The sequence below is a fragment of the Nerophis lumbriciformis genome, linkage group LG27, assembly GCF_033978685.3.
Source record: "Nerophis lumbriciformis linkage group LG27, RoL_Nlum_v2.1, whole genome shotgun sequence".
Lineage (NCBI taxonomy): Eukaryota > Metazoa > Chordata > Actinopteri > Syngnathiformes > Syngnathidae > Nerophis > Nerophis lumbriciformis.
Genome location: NC_084574.2, coordinates 34,825,985 through 34,842,754, shown reverse-complemented (window position 1 = coordinate 34,842,754; position 16,770 = coordinate 34,825,985). Strand labels below are relative to the sequence as shown.

The following is a 16,770-nucleotide window of genomic DNA, read 5'->3' as shown; positions in this document are numbered from 1 at the left end:
CGACTGTTCTCTGCACTGTGTGAGGAAATGGGAGCTGATCATACAGCCGTGCTGTTTCACAGTGAAGCAAGGTGGCTCTCCTGGGGGAAAGTGCTGTCACTTGCCCTGTCTTGCCAAATGCATAGCTCCTCCTTTTTTTTTTGCAAAGATTGCAAAGTGGCACTTTTATTGTATTTATTATTGAACTTGATGCAAGTTATTTGATTTATTATTGAACTTGATGCAAGTTTTAACACTTTTTTTGATTTATTATTGAACTTGATGCAAGTTATAACACTTTTGTTTTATTTATTATTGAACTTGATGCAAGTTATAACACTTTTTTTGATTTATTATTGAACTTGATGCAAGTTATAACACTTTTTTTGATTTATTATTGAACTTGATGCAAGTTATTGGATTTATTATTGAACTTGATGCAAGTTATAACACTTTTTTTGATTTATTATTGAACGTGATGCAAGTTATAACACTTTTTTTTATTATTGAACTTGATGCAAGTTATAACACTTTTTTTGATTTATTATTGAACTTGATGCAAGTTATAACACTTTTATTTGATTTATTATTGAACTTGATGCAAGTTATAACACTTTTTTGATTTATTACTGAACGTGATGCAAGTTATAACACTTTTTTGGATTTATTATTAAACTTGATGCAAGTTATAACAGTTTTTTTTATTTATTATTGAACGTGATGCAAGTTATAACACTTTTTTTGATTTATTATTGAACTTGATGCAAGTTATAACACTTTTGTTTTATTTATTATTGAACTTGATGGAAGTTATTTTATTTATTATTGAACTTGATGCAAGTTATACCACAGCTGCACAGTTATTTTATTTATTATTGAACTTAATGTTATTTTATGTTATTGAGTTCGAATGTATACAACTTGATGTTCAATAAATTTGAAAATGTTAAAGCTTGGCATTAGCGCTCTGTTGGGGCGATGGGGGAAGGTGGGGCTTGAAAACTCCCCCTTGTCCAAAGTGGGGGATGACAAAAAAAGTTTGAGAACCACTGGACTACGGTATCTGCAATGGGCCGACAATCCCTCAAGCGGTGCGGCTTCAAAGTAATACTAAAACATTTTGACAGATTTTTGAATGCCGTGTGTAATGTTCTTTATTTTCAATGGAACATTTAAAGTTTTGGTGTCGTTTCCTGGTGTCATATTGCAGTCTACACGTATCTCTTATGCATGACTGCCATCTACTGGTCACACTTATCATTACACCATGTACCAAATAAAATTGCTTCGAGGTCGGTAAGCACAACCAGAATTATGCAGTACATTAGGCGCACCGGGTTATAAGGTGCATTGTCGATTTTTGCGAAAATGAAAGGATTTTAAAGGCGCCTTATGGTCCGAAAAATATGTTAAATAGATTTCAATTAATTTCACTGGGCGGGGCTGCTTTTTAGATGCAAGATGCAAGATGAGTTTTGAGCTTGGTCGTGGAACGCAATGTGCTTTAAGTTGATGTACCATTGTATACAGTACATTGTGAAAAAGTAGAGTGAAACGTTTTGTGTTTTTGAATGCAGATTTGGTGAGAAGGAGGAGTACATGCTGTTCATGAATGACTTCTTACAGCAGCATTGGGACAGAATGAGAGGCTTTCTGCAAACCGTGTCCAATCCTTACACTGAGATCCCGATGAGCTCATTTGACGGCTATGTGGATCTACCTTTGCGACTTGCTGTGTTGCATGGTCTACTGGTGGATATCATCCATCAGAGGGCACAGGTAGGGAATAAACCTTATTAGTAGGGCAGTCATAACCTGCAGACGCAGCCCCTGCCCGCGGGGGGGCTCCGGGTTTATTAAAGAGGGCAGCAACTTTCCAATGTATTTTACACAGTTTATCCCGCCCTCTTATGGCTTCTCGTACACAGAGGTGGGTAGTAACGCGCTACATTTACTCCGTTACATCTACTTGAGTAACTTTTGGGATAAATTGTACTTCTAAGAGTAGTTTTAATGCAACATACTTTTACTTTTACTTGAGTATATTTATAGAGAAGAAACGCTACTTTTACTCCGCTACTTTTATCTACATTCAGCTCGCTACTCGCTACTAATTTTTATCGATCTGTTAATGCACGCTTTGTTTGTTTTGGTCTGTCAGACAGACCTTCATAGTGCCTGCGTTTCAACAAATACTGTCACTGGTGACGTTCACTCCGTTCCACCAATCAGATGCAGTCACTGGTGACGTTGGACCAATCAAACAGAGCCAGGTGGTCACATGACCTGACTTAAACAAGTTGAAAAACGTATTGGGGTGTTACCATTTAGTGGTCAATTGTACGGAATATGTACTGTACTGTGCAATCTACTAATACAAGTTCCAATCAATCAATCAAAAGTGTGAAGGAAAAAAGACCATTTTTTATTTCAACCGTACAACCCGTCAAAAGCCTAAAGACTGACTGCACAGTTCCTGTCTTCACAATAAAAGTGCCGCTCCATCGCGCCTGCGCTTTCAAAATAAGAGTCTCCGAAAGCCTGCGCAAACAAGCTAGCAAGCTACGGAGTTTGCCGCCAATGTATTTCTTGTAAAGTGTATAAAAACGAATATGGAAGCTGGACATATAAGATGCCAAAAACCAACCACTTTCATGTGATATTAGACAGGAAGGAGGAACTTTTTTTCTCCTCCATTTGAAAACGTGGCCGTTTGTCATCACTACTGTCTGATTCCAATCAACGCAAGTCATCAGAATCAGGTAATACACCAACTTATATTCTTGTCTTCATGAAAGAAAGGAATCTATATGTGTTAAACATGCATGTATATTCATTAAAACACTATTAACATGTAAACAAAAACGGCAAAAAAAATAAATATAAATTATATACTGTATATATCAATGTATGTATATATATATATATATATATATATATATATATATATATATATATATATATATATATATATATATGTGTGTATATATATGTATATGTGTGTGTCTGTGTATATATATATATATATATATATATATATATATATATATATATATATATATATATATATGATATGTGTGTGTATGTTACTCATCAGTTACTCAGTACTTGAGTAGTTTTTTTACAACATACTTTTTACTTTTACTCAAGTAAATATTTGGGTGACTACTCCTTACTTTTACTTGAGTAATAAATCTCTAAAGTAACAGTACTCTTACTTGAGTACAATTTCTGGCTACTCTACCCACCTCTGCTCGTACATAATGTGCAGTAACACATGCACGCGCATTAGCTTTAGGTGTTGTTAGCTAATAATAGCAATTTAAATAGCTTGCGTTAGCTGTCATTAAGTGTATTTTCTATTATAACAACAGCAAAACTGCAAAATGTGCGTTGCTACTCTTGGACTGCTTTTGTATGTGTGCACGCACTCTCTGCGGAGACCAGGTGAGTGACAGCCGTGAACTCTAATCATTTTATTCGGGTGAGTAAAAAATGTTATTAAATAAACGTTGTAATTGTGCAAAAAATAGACAATTGTCAAACAAATGTGTTGTGGTAAACTACTAATGGTAACATAAGCGAGCCAGTGGTGTTTTTGTTATATTTTTTGTTTTGAAATATTTTACTGTAAGGAAGTTGCAAACAGAATTAATGTCCGAATAAGTATGCCCACCTTGCTGTGACATCACAACGTGGCCAGACTGCAAAACCCTGTGAACAGAGGCATTCAAAACAAGCTCACGCCAAAATGCATAAACCTTATGATTTGATGCTTTGACTTTGTTTCATACAAGTATCCAACATTGGAACATTTGTAAGTCAGAAAATATGAAAATCATCATAGTTCCCGATGAAAATGTTATTTTATCTTGAAACTCGCTTGTATCAAATTGTTAGCAAACATTTTTTTTTGTGCAAAATTCAAGTTAGGAACACAGTCTGATTGGTGGCGCAACTGGAAATAATATTACAAATGTATTAAAGTTATTTGAAAGTCTAAAATCTTCTAAAACATCTTGTAAATGATTACCGTATTTTTCTGACTATAAGTCGCAGTTTTTTTCATAGTTTGGCCGACTTATATGTGAAATTATTAACACATTACCGTAAAATATCAAATAATATTATTTAGCTCATTCACGTAAGAGACTAGACCAGTGGTTCTTAACCTTGTTGGAGGTACCGAACCCCACCAGTTTCATATGCGCATTCACCGAACCCTTCTTAGTGAAAAATATATATATATTTTTTTTTTCCAAATTCAAGAAAAAGTTATATGTTTTTTTACTGATGCACAAAATGAACCGTCCGTGAACATCACCTTGTTCAAAGAACAAAACCAACACAGTGCTTGAACTCACAACAAATTACACACCTTACACACATTCACATGAATTGATTAACGTGGACCCCGACTTAAACAAGTTGAAAAACTTATTCGGGTGTTACCATTTAGTGGTCATTTGTACGGAATATGTACTGTACTGGGTAAACTGTACTGTTTCATATAATGTATTCTCTTCCTTTGCAATCTGCTAGTAAAAGTTTCAATCAATCAATCAAAAAACCTGCAAATCAGATGGAAAATTACAGGGAACATTGTTTGGGGGGTATCCATAATACGCCGATAGGGAGAAGTTTTTATTTACACGATAAGTCGGATGTGTCTTTACCTCCGTGAGGCCGACTCACCGAACCCCTAGGGTTCGATCGAACCCTGGTTAAGCACCACTGGACTAGACGTATAAGATTTCATGGGATTTAGCGATTAGGAGTGACAGATTGTTTGGTAAACGTATAGCATGTTCTACATGTTATAGTTATTTGAATGACTCTTACCATAATATGTTACGTTAACATACCAGTTGGTTATTTATGCCTCACTTATTCAGCCTGTTGTTCACTATTCTTTATTTATTTTAAATTGCCTTTCAAATGTCTATTCTTGGTGTTTGGTTTTATCAAATAAATTTCCCCCAAAAATGCGACTTATACTCCAATGCGACTTATATATGTTTGTTCCTTCTTTATTACGCATTTTCGGTCGGTGCGGCTTATACTCCGGAGCGACTTATACTCCGAAAAAATACGGTATTAGTTTTATGTTTTATACACTTTGAAAGCTTCATGGTTATCTTTGTCGATCTTTTTAGATGCCACTGGATGTTACTTGTAAGAAATGTACTTTATTTGTCGCCACGGAGGCGAGGATTATTCATTTAGAAATAGCTAAAACACTGCCGACTGCGGATGGCTGTTAGCTGCTAGCTAGGTAGCCATGTCTTAAAGCACCTCTTCCTGAGGGCGTTTCAGTGTTATAACTTCACCTTTATCGTTAGTTTTTAAGCCAAAATGCATCCGTTCTCCCTTTTCTGTCTACACACTGTGTCTGCTTGTAAGTACTCCGTCTGTGTGGAAACCAGTACTTTTCAAACAGAGTATTGATCTGTTTTTGATTCATTAGTACCGCGATACTATACTAGTACCGGTATACCGTACAACCAGGCCCGGCCCTAACCAATCTGGCGCCCTTGGCAAGATTTTAGGTGGCGCCCCCCCACATCGGCAGTGAAGTGTATATACTCACAAGAACCCGAATAGCTTTGTCTTTGACCTTTTTTTTTTTTACTTACAACTATACCTAATATATAAAGGGGTGGAAAAGTGACTATTACCTGCAGGGCAAACATTAGCTAACCAGAAGGCAATAACAATGTAAACAAAAAACACCTGCTTAAAAGATATAATACAAATGTCCCTGAGGAATGTAAGGTGGGAGTACTGTAATTACCTAACGTTACATTATTATTTTCCATAACAATGTAGCCCCCTCCACAATATTAACCCGACGTTAAAACAGAACTAGCTATTTATTGATTAGCAATTGCCAAATCATGTAACATTAGCTTAATGCTAAAAAGCCAGGTTACTATCACATTCTGTAACAGACAAATAATTTCATGTAGGCTAACGTTACCTACCTGCTACCTCTGTCTTTTCTCGTTTCTCCTCCTCTTCTTTTCTCTTTTTTCTTCCCTGGGCACCTGACAGTTTTGGCCGTTTTGACATCTTGTGTTGATTTTTTGATGTGGTGACGTCCAAAAAGAGTCAGGATACGGGAAGGGAGGGGGCGCACCGTGCTGGGGGGGGGGGGGGGGGGGGGGGCGTAATGTTGTAACAAATAATATTTCTATTAAATAGGCTTTACTTTGCATTTTAATTAACGTGGGATTATTTTTTGTATTTAGAAATAATAGTACCAACTTTTTTATTTATTTATTTTTTTTTCTCCAACATTTGTGGCACTGGCGTGGCGCCCCCTGATGGACGGCGCCCTTAGCATTTGCCTATACGGCCTATGCCACGGGCCGGCCTTGCGTACAACCCTACACATACTTTTTAGAGTTGTATTCAACATTAACTCACACCTCAGTTGAGCAAACACGACACAGGTGAACAAAAAGGGTCTGGATAGGAGACACAAACAATTGGCTGGCAACATGATCATTATAGAAGCATCGGTCTGGATATCAAACACATGGCATAGAAAGCTAAACATAAGAGAAAAGTCGAGAAAAGGGTCGAGAACGCTTTCGGATATTACATTCCCCAACTAAAGTGGCGCTTAAAAGAGAAACTAATCGTAATCAGTACTAATATATGAAACCGGTAGACGGAAACAATACAAGGGAGGAACCAAATCCACAATAAAATACAGAAACAGACACTTTTTCTTTTTTAGGAAACAATAGAGAAGTTGCACCCTCTACCTTGGATTCTAAACCAGATAACAGAGTCATTGAGCCCTGAGATACCTCGGATCCCAATAGACAGGTACGGAGACTTTGTGATCAATTACCTATTCTTATTGTATGTTAGTGACACTGCTTCTTCCTTGCAGTCCAAGTACACAAGTTAAGCCAATGTATGTTCCTCCTAAAGACCTGGGCAAGTACAGCCCTCACCACTCATCTCTCCAGCAGCTTCCTCAGGACTCCAAATGTCCAACAGAGGGGTAGGTTCATCTTTAACATCTGTGATTAGCAGAGGTGTGGACTCGAGTCACATGACTTGGACTCGAGTCAGACTCGAGTCATGAATTTGATGACTTTAGACTCGACTTGACAAAATGTAAAAAGACTTGCAACTCGACTTAGACTTTAACATCAATGACTTGTGACTTCACTTGGACTTGAGCCTTTTGAATTGACATGACTTGACATGACTTACTACTTTCCCCAAAACCCAAAGATGAAAAAGTTATTCGGGAGCGCTCCGTATTTTTCATTGTGTACTTGTCTATCAGCGTTGCGTGTGTCAGCTGGTGTGGTCTCAGTACAACAGCCAATCAAATTAGATCTACTTTGTTTTCATCACACAGCATTCATCCAATCAAATTGCAGGACAACCAACGAAGAAGACATGTCCAAACCACACGCCAGTGAACAAAAAATGATACCTAAAATAATTTCGTTTGGGTATAAAAATTACGAGGTGGTCAACAAAACGGTTTGCAATATGCAACACATGCGGTTAGAAAATTACTGATGGAGAGGCAACAACTTCCAACTTCGTCCGGCATTTGAAGTTGCACAAAGAACGGTAAGTTTTGAATGTAAGATAACGTTTATTGGCTAAGTAACGTGACTTTTATTTGCTGTGTAGTTAAATCAGTGAGGCTGTAAACTCACTGCTAACGTTATAACGTTATTGCAAACACGGGAATCTGTTGCAGTTCACTACCTTATTCATACTTTTTGTTCAGTGATTTTTTTTAAGCAGGGTTACGTTAGTCAATATATCACACGTAACGTTAGACGGCGGTCAGCAGCACCGCGTATTTTAGCCACCTAAAAAAAGACAAAAATAGTAAAATAAAGGTCAGTTAAAATGTATACTATATTATGAATATGTGTACCGTTTTAGCTAGCTTTCTGACATACTGTTGGTTGTTTACCTCAGTGGTCCCCAACCAATAATTTTTTTATTTTTTATTTTCTTTATTAAATCAACATAAAAAACACAAGATACACTTACAAGTAGTGCACCAACCCAAAACAACTCTCTCCCCCCTTTTGTTCTGGGCATTGAACATGAAGACTCTTCCTTCACTGTTCCGAGTGGCCATGAGAGTCTTGGCAGTGCCTGCCTCCAGTGCTCCAGTGGAGCGAGTTTTCAGCCATGGTGGCATCATACTACGCCCCCATCGTGCACAAATGACTGACAGACTCTTGGCTAATTTGGTCTTTTGCAAATGCAATGCAGCATAGGGCCCTGACATATAAAAAGTACAACTTTTTTGTTACGTTCACGTATATGTCATGTTTTTTCAATATTAACACTTTTGTACAAATAAGTACATTTGCACTTTATTTTTCAATGTGTTTGTTCTGTAAAGGAATGAGTTAATGTTTAAAATGACTGGTTAATAGTGCTATTATGAAGTGCAATGTCAGCACAATTTTCTTTCCTGCAATTTAAAATGCACTTGTTTTAATAAATAAATACAGCGTTTGAAAAGCATACACAATCTGTGTTAATATATTAGTCTGTGGTTAAAAGGACTTGAAAGGACTCGAAACTCAAAATGCAGGACTTAGGACTTGACTTGAGACTTTCCAGTCTTGACTTTGGACTTGACTCGGGGCTTGCCTGTCTTGACTCGGGACTTGACTCGGACTTGATCACTGATTAGATACAGTATTTCCAAAAAGTGAGTACAACCCTAACATTTCCACAAACATGTTCATCCCCAGGGCTGTAGAAATGAAACTTGGATATAACTTAAGTCATTTACTGGTGGTCACAGGATCTAACCAAAGCAGAGTCATAATTCTCACAAAACAAGAGTTAAAAATAAGCCTTAAAGGTGCCATATGTAGTAATGTGGCCAGAAATGGTACTGCAATCACGGTCAAAATTATGTAGTCCCCTCCCACATCCCATGACTGAGGTTGCCAGATACGCATCCAAATCCGAATCCTACTCCAAGGAACCTCAAATGGCAATCGACTGTAGGTTTATCTTGTTTACGCTTCTTGCAAAATGGTTTACTAAGTAATTATGCCACATTTTACTAATGTCGATTAGCCAAATGCATTTGTAAAGTTACACAGCAATATTTCCGTCAGGAGTCGGGACAGATTGTTGGCATTACCCTGCTAAAATGTCTACTTTGACCGCACGGACCACTATTGAAATACAAACCCCGTTTCCATATGAGTTGGGGAATTGTGTTAGATGTAAATATAAACGGAATACAATGATTTGCAAATCATTATCAACCCATATTCAGTTGAATATGCTACAAAGACAACATATTTGATGTTCAAACTGCTTTTTGCAAATAATCATTAACTTTAGAATTTGATGCCAGCAATACGTGACAAAGAAGTTGGGAAAGGTGGCAATAAATACTGATAAAGTTGAGGAATGCTCATCAAACACTTATTTGGAACATCCCAACAGGTGTGCAGGCTAATTGGGAACAGGTGGGTGCCATGATTGGGTATAAAAACAGCTTCCCAAAAAAATGCTCAGTCTTTCACAAGAAACGATGGGGCGAGGTACACCCCTTTGTCCACAACTGTGTGAGCAAATAGTCAAACAGTTTAAGAACAACGTTTCTCAAAGTGCAATTGCAAGAAATTTAGGGATTTCAACATCTACGGTCCATAATATCATCAAAAGGTTCAGAGAATCCGGAGAAATCACTCCACGTAAGCGGCATGGCCGGAAACCAACATTGAATGACCGTGACCTTCGATCCCTCAGATGGCACTGTATCAAAAACCGACATCAATCTCTAAAGGATATCACCACATGGGCTCAGGAACACTTCAGAAAACCACTGTCACTAAATACAGTTGGTCGCTACATCTGAAAGCGCAAGTTAAAGCTCTACTATGCAAAGCGAAAGCCATTTATCAACATCCAGAAACGCCGCCGGCTTCTCTGGGCCCGAGATCACCTAAGATGACTCATGCAAAGTGGAAAAGTGTTCTGTGGTCTGACGAGTCCACATTTCAAATTGTTTTTGGAAATATTCGACATCGTGTCATCCGGACCAAAGGGGAAGCGAACCATCCAGACTGTTATCGACGCAAAGTTCAAAAGACAGCATCTGTGATGGTATGGGGGTGCATTAGTGCCCAAGGCATGGGTAACTTACACATCTGTGAAGGCACCATTAATGCTGAAAAGTACATACAGGTTTTGGAACAACATATGCTGCCATCTAAGCGCCGTCTTTTTCATGGACGCCCCTGCTTATTTCAGCAAGACAATGCCAAGCCACATTCAGCACGTGTTACAACAGCGTGGCTTCGTAAAAAAAGAGTGCGGGTACTTTCCTGGCCCGCCTACAGTCCAGACCTGTCTCCCATCGAAAATGTGTGGCGCATTGTGAAGCGTAAAATACGACAGCGGAGACCCCGGACTGTTGAACGACTGAAGCTCTACATAAAACAAGAATGGGAAAGAATTCCACTTTCAAAGCTTCAACAATTAGTTTCCTCAGTTCTCAATCGTTTATTGAGTGTTGTTAAAAGAATATGTGATGTAACACAGTGGTGAACATGCCCTTTCCCAACTACTTTGGCACGTGTTGCAGCCATGAAATTCTAAGTTAATTATTATTTGCAAAAAAAAAATTAAGTTTATGTGTTTGAACATCAAATATCTTGTCTTTGTAGTGCATTCAATTGAATATGGGTTGAAAAGGATTTGCAAATCATTGTATTCCATTTATATTTACATCTAACACAATTTCCCAACTCATATGGAAACGGGGTTTGTATATATGTAATGTAGTAATGAGCACATTTATAATAACATTTAATATGTATGTATTTTGATAATTTTAAAACGCATCAAGTATGCTTTTTTTTTTTCTTCATCACTGATTATTACTCACTGCAGACTTTATAAGAGACAACAAACATAATTAAAGCTGCAAGCAGCATTGGTCGGGCCCGCGTATTTGGCAGGTGCTAGTCCTAAGTGTCCCAATACTTTTGTCTACTTTTAGTCTGAAGTGTCCCAAGACTTTTGTCTAGTGTACCTACCTTGTCTGCATTGTGTGGGCATGTTGGTGCTTCCTGCTTTTAAGCAGCCATCTAAAAAAAAACAGCAGCGCAGCAGCATCAGCGCAGTGGGTCTTTGAAGGGTCATAAAATCAAAACCGGAGCAGTTAGAAAAAAAGCGCTTCTGTCATTGTAATCACAAGGGTTCAATCTCTCTCCTGTGTTAGTTTGAAGGCGAAACGACAAACGCGCTCAGGGGAGTTTGTTTTTGAAGGAAGGTGACCGGTTTTTACCAAAAAATTGTTTTGAAGGGGGAATAGCAAACTTCCTGTTGATTTTTGCTGGAAGTTGTTAATCTATGAAATGTAGGTCTAAGTGAGACCTACGGAGAGGTTTTTGTTTCATGTCTCTCCGACCTTCCCAGTGGGAGTTACAGGCAGTTTTGTCATTTTTTTCTTCCGAGAAGCAGTTTTTTCTCCGTTCTAGAGCGCAATTTTTAAATTTGGGGTTAGTTTTTTTTATTAGATCGCAATTTTTGCTAGTCCTGATGTGTGCGTTCAGTTTGGTGAGTTTTGAAGTGTGTTAAGGGGGTCAAATTACAGCTCAAAGAGGCAAAAGTTACTGTTTTTAGTACTTTTTTGTCTTGAAGGGGGAATTGCCAACTTCCTGTTGATTTCAGCCCGACAATGTGCTATTATGAAATGTAGGTCTAAGTCAGACCTACATAGAGGTTTTTGTTTCATGTCTTTCCCACCTTCCTAGTGGGAGTTACAGGCAGTCTAGTTTTCTTTTTCCTAGGGGGCGCTAGAGCGCAATTTTGAGTTTTGTGGTTCGGTTTTTTTTAAAAAAAGGCAATTTTCGCAGGTCCTGATGTGTGGGTCAAATATGGTGAGTTTTGAAGCAGGTTAAGTGGGTCAAATTACAGTTTAATGTGGCGGGGGAAGAATAAAGAATAAAGAATAAAACCTTACAAATACAATAGGTCCTTATGTCCCATTGCATAAGGACTCCCTTCGGGAGTCCTTTTGCAATGGGCCTTAAGGCTCTGGATGCTGTAGGGCTGTCTTGGTTGACAAGACTCTGCAGCATCGCGTGGACATCGGGGGCAGTACCTCTGGATTGGCAGACCGGGGTGGTGGTTCCTCTCTTTAAAAAGGGGAACCGGAGGGTGTGTTCTAACTATCGTGGGATCACACTCCTCAGCCTTCCCGGTAAGGTCTATTCAGGTGTACTGGAGAGGAGGCTACGCCGGATAGTCGAACCTCGGATTCAGGAGGAACAGTGTGGTTTTCGTCCTGGTCGTGGAACTGTGGACCAGCTCTATACTCTCGGCAGGGTCTTTGAGGGTGCATGGGAGTTTGCCCAACCAGTCTACATGTGCTTTGTGGACTTGGAGAAGGCATTCGACCGTGTCCCTCGGGAAGTCCTGTGGGGAGTGCTCAGAGAGTATGGGGTTTCGGACTGTCTGATTGTGGCGGTCCGCTCCCTGTATGATCAGTGTCAGAGCTTGGTTCGCATTGCCGGCAGTAAGTCGGACATGTTTCCGGTGAGGGTTGGACTCCGCCAAGGCTGCCCTTTGTCACCGATTCTGTTCATAACTTTTATGGACAGAATTTCTAGGCGCAGTCAAGGCGTTGAGGGGATCCGGTTTGGTGGCTGCAGGATTAGGTCTCTGCTTTTTGCAGATGATTTGGTCCTGATGGCTTCATCTGGCCAGGATCTTCAGCTCTCACTGGATCGGTTCGCAGCTGAGTGTGAAGCGACTGGGATGAGAATCAGCACCTCCAAGTCCGAGTCCATGGTTCTCGCCCGGAAAAGGGTGGAGTGCCATCTCCGGGTTGGGGAGGAGATCTTGCCCCAAGTGGAGGAGTTCAAGTACCTCGGAGTCTTGTTCACGAGTGAGGGAAGAGTGGATCGTGAGATCGACAGGCGGATCGGTGCGGCGTCTTCAGTAATGCGGACGCTGTATCGATCCGTTGTGGTGAAGAAGGAGCTGAGCCGGAAGGCAAAGCTCTCAATTTACCGGTCGATCTACGTTCCCATCCTCACCTATGGTCATGAGCTTTGGGTTATGACCGAAAGGACAAGATCACGGGTACAAGCGGCCGAAATGAGTTTCCTCCGCCGGGTGGCGGGGCTCTCCCTTAGAGATAGGGTGAGAAGCTCTGTCATCCGGGGAGAGCTCAAAGTAAAGCCGCTGCTCCTCCACATCGAGAGGAGCCAGATGAGGTGGTTCGGGCATCTGGTCAGGATGCCACCCGAGCGCCTCCCTAAGGAGGTGTTTAGGGCATGTCCGACCGGTAGGAGGCCACGAGGAAGACCCAGGACACGTTGGGAAGACTATGTCTCCCGGCTGGCCTGGGAACGCCTCGGGATCCCCCGGGAGGAGCTGGACGAAGTGGCTGGGGAGAGGGAAGTCTGGGCTTCCCTGCTTAGGCTGCTGCCCCCGCGACCCGACCTCGGATAAGCGGAAGAAGATGGATGGATGGATGGACCTTACAAATACAATAGGTCCTTATGTCCCATTGCATAAGGACTCCCTTCGGGAGTCCTTTTGCAATGGGCCATGCGGGCTCTAATAAAACATCACTTACTGTACAAGGTCTGCTGTCATTAGGATGCAGACTGCGAGGATGTTTATATATTCCAGTTTAGATGAAAAATGTCTCAATCATATCGAAGAATCGGGGTGGGGGTTAGGGGTGAACAAGAGCTTTTTTTTGTCTTTCTCGCCAGTTGCAGGTCCTAAGTCGCGGTCAAAGTGTTCCAACTTGTCGGATTACTTACTCAGACGTCTTCTGCCTAGGTGAGATGCCTTACAGGGAGCAGGGAAGCAAGAAAGTTGCAGACCACTCTATGATGTTAACATCGGCACACAGGAAGTGATCACGTCACCGCTATAAATAGTTAGTCTGTGTTAGCACTTATAATAACAATATCACTAATACTTGGTTAATATTCAAATCACGAAATGTAAACGGAGTATTGTTGGCGCTTTTTGAATGGTTATTTATCAGATTTTTTGGGCAAAATAGAGGAGTTCTAATTGGCTCGGCTGTAAGCGGACTTTTATTTACGTTTATTTAATGTTTAGAATGCATATTAAAAAATCCATCCGTCATCATGTCATTCATAAGGATTGTGAGCGATAGGCAGAATAAAATAAAAATAATGCAGTTCCCCTTTAAAGCGTAAATAAAGTAGTGAAACATATTTTCAACAAAGGGGTTGTGTTGATCATTACAGTTTGGTCATCATAAACACAGTCTCCTTGCAGCACAGAAATCATTTTTTTTACGTCTTTAAGCATTTCATATTCTTTTAATTACATCACAGATGGTAAAATGTCAGCTGGTAAAGAAAACAATTCTGCCATAGAGAAGAAAGTCCACTGAAGACATTTTATTGTTTTGGACATGTCAGGTCCTTTGACAATATACAGGTAAAAGCCAGTAAATTAGAATATTTTGAAAAACTTGATTTATTTCAGTAATTGCATTCAAAAGGTGTAACTTGTACATTATATTTATTCATTGCACACAGACTGATGCATTCAAATGTTTATTTCATTTAATTTTGATGATTTGAAGTGGCAACAAATGAAAATCCAAAATTCCGTGTGTCACAAAATTAGAATATTACTTAAGGCTAATACAAAAAAGGGATTTTTAGAAATGTTGGCCAACTGAAAAGTATGAAAATGAAAAATATGAGCATGTACAATACTCAATACTTGGTTGGAGCTCCTTTTGCCTCAATTACGTGGCATGGAGTCGATGAGTTTCTGGCACTGCTCAGGTGTTATGAGAGCCCAGGTTGCTCTGATAGTGGCCTTCAACTCTTCTGCGTTTTTGGGTCTGGCATTCTGCATCTTCCTTTTCACAATACCCCACAGATTTTCTATGGGGCTAAGGTCAGGGGAGTTGGCGGGCCAATTTAGAACAGAAATACCATGGTCCGTAAACCAGGCACGGGTAGATTTTGCGCTGTGTGCAGGCGCCAAGTCCTGTTGGAACTTGAAATCTCCATCTCCATAGAGCAGGTCAGCAGCAGGAAGCATGAAGTGCTCTAAAACTTGCTGGTAGACGGCTGCGTTGACCCTGGATCTCAGGAAACAGAGTGGACCGACACCAGCAGATGACATGGCACCCCAAACCATCACCCAACCATGCAAATTTTGCATTTCCTTTGGAAATCGAGGTCCCAGAGTCTGGAGGAAGACAGGAGAGGCACAGGATCCACGTTGCCTGAAGTCTAGTGTAAAGTTTCCACCATCAGTGATGGTTTGGGGTGCCATGTCATCTGCTGGTGTCGGTCCATTCTGTTTCCTGAGATCCAGGGTCAACGCAGCCGTCTACCAGCAAGTTTTAGAGCACTTCATGCTTCCTGCTGCTGACCTGCTCTATGGAGATGGAGATTTCAAGTTCCAACAGGACTTGGCGCCTGCACACAGCGCAAAATCTACCCGTGCCTGGTTTACGGACCATGGTATTTCTGTTCTAAATTGGCCCGCCAACTCCCCTGACCTTAGCCCCATAGAAAATCTGTGGGGTATTGTGAAAAGGAAGATGCAGAATGCCAGACCCAAAAACGCAGAAGAGTTGAAGGCCACTATCAGAGCAACCTGGGCTCTCATAACACCTGAGCAGTGCCAGAAACTCATCGACTCCATGCCACGCCGCATTAACGCAGTAATTGAGGCAAAAGGAGCTCCAACCAAGTATTGAGTATTGTACATGCTCATATTTTTCATTTTCATACTTTTCAGTTGGCCAACATTTCTAAAAATCCCTTTTTTGTATTAGCCTTAAGTAATATTCTAATTTTGTGACACACGGAATTTTGGATTTTCATTTGTTGCCACTTCAAATCATCAAAATTAAATGAAATAAACATTTGAATGCATCAGTCTGTGTGCAATGAATAAATATAATGTACAAGTTACACCTTTTGAATGCAATTACTGAAATAAATCAAGTTTTTCAAAATATTCTAATTTACTGGCTTTTACCTGTATATGGTAAATAAAAACAGAATACAATGATTTGCAAATCATTTTCAACCTATATTAAATTGAATAGACTGCAAAGACAAGATATTTAATGTTCAATATGAGAAACTTCTTCTTTTTTTTTAATACTCATTAACTTAGAATTTAATGGCACAGGGGCATTTTTACCACTGTTTTACATGGCCTTTCCTTTTAACAAGGCTTCGTAAACATTTGGGAACTGAGGAGACCAATTTTATAAGCATTTCAGGCTGGAATTATTTCCCATTCTTGCTTGATGTACAGCTTAAGTTGTTCAACAGTCTGGGGTCTCTGTTGTGGTATTTTAGGCTTCATAATACGCCACACATTTTCAATGGGAGACAGGTCTGGACTACAGGCAGGCCAGTCTAGAACCCGCACTCCTTTACTACAAAGCCACGCTGTTGTTACACGTGCAGAATGTGGCTTGGTATTGTCTTGCTGAAATAAGCAGGGGCGTCCATGAAAAAGATGTTGCTTGGATGGCAACATAGGTTGCTCCAAAACCTGTATGTACCTTTCAGCATTAATGGTGCCTTCACAGATGTGCAAGTTACCCATGCCTTGGTGTGGTGATATCCTTTAAACACCGATGTCGGTTTTTGAAGCAGTACCGCCTGGGGGATGAAAGGTCACGGGCATTCAATGTTGGTTTTCGGCTTTGCCGCTTACGTGCAGTGATTTCTCCCGATTCTCTGAACCTTTTGATGATATTACGGACCGTAGATGGTG

At 40.1% G+C, this 16,770-nt stretch overlaps 1 protein-coding gene across 3 annotated transcripts in view; it reads left to right on the top strand.

The window, feature by feature from the left end:
* rasal3 (RAS protein activator like 3) overlaps positions 1 to 16,770 on the top strand; it is an 86,836-nt gene that overhangs the window by 52,459 nt on the left and 17,607 nt on the right. For 2 of the 3 annotated variants that reach the window (XM_061988036.2, XM_061988037.2), the window contains 3 exons: positions 1,557 to 1,758; positions 6,725 to 6,816; positions 6,884 to 6,997. In XM_061988036.2, coding sequence (XP_061844020.2) covers positions 1,557 to 1,758; positions 6,725 to 6,816; positions 6,884 to 6,997 — 408 coding nt within the window. Of the gene's footprint in view, positions 1 to 1,556; positions 1,759 to 2,645; positions 2,742 to 6,724; positions 6,817 to 6,883; positions 6,998 to 16,770 lie in introns of all 3 variants that reach the window. The other variant, XM_072916433.1, reaches the window with a different exon arrangement.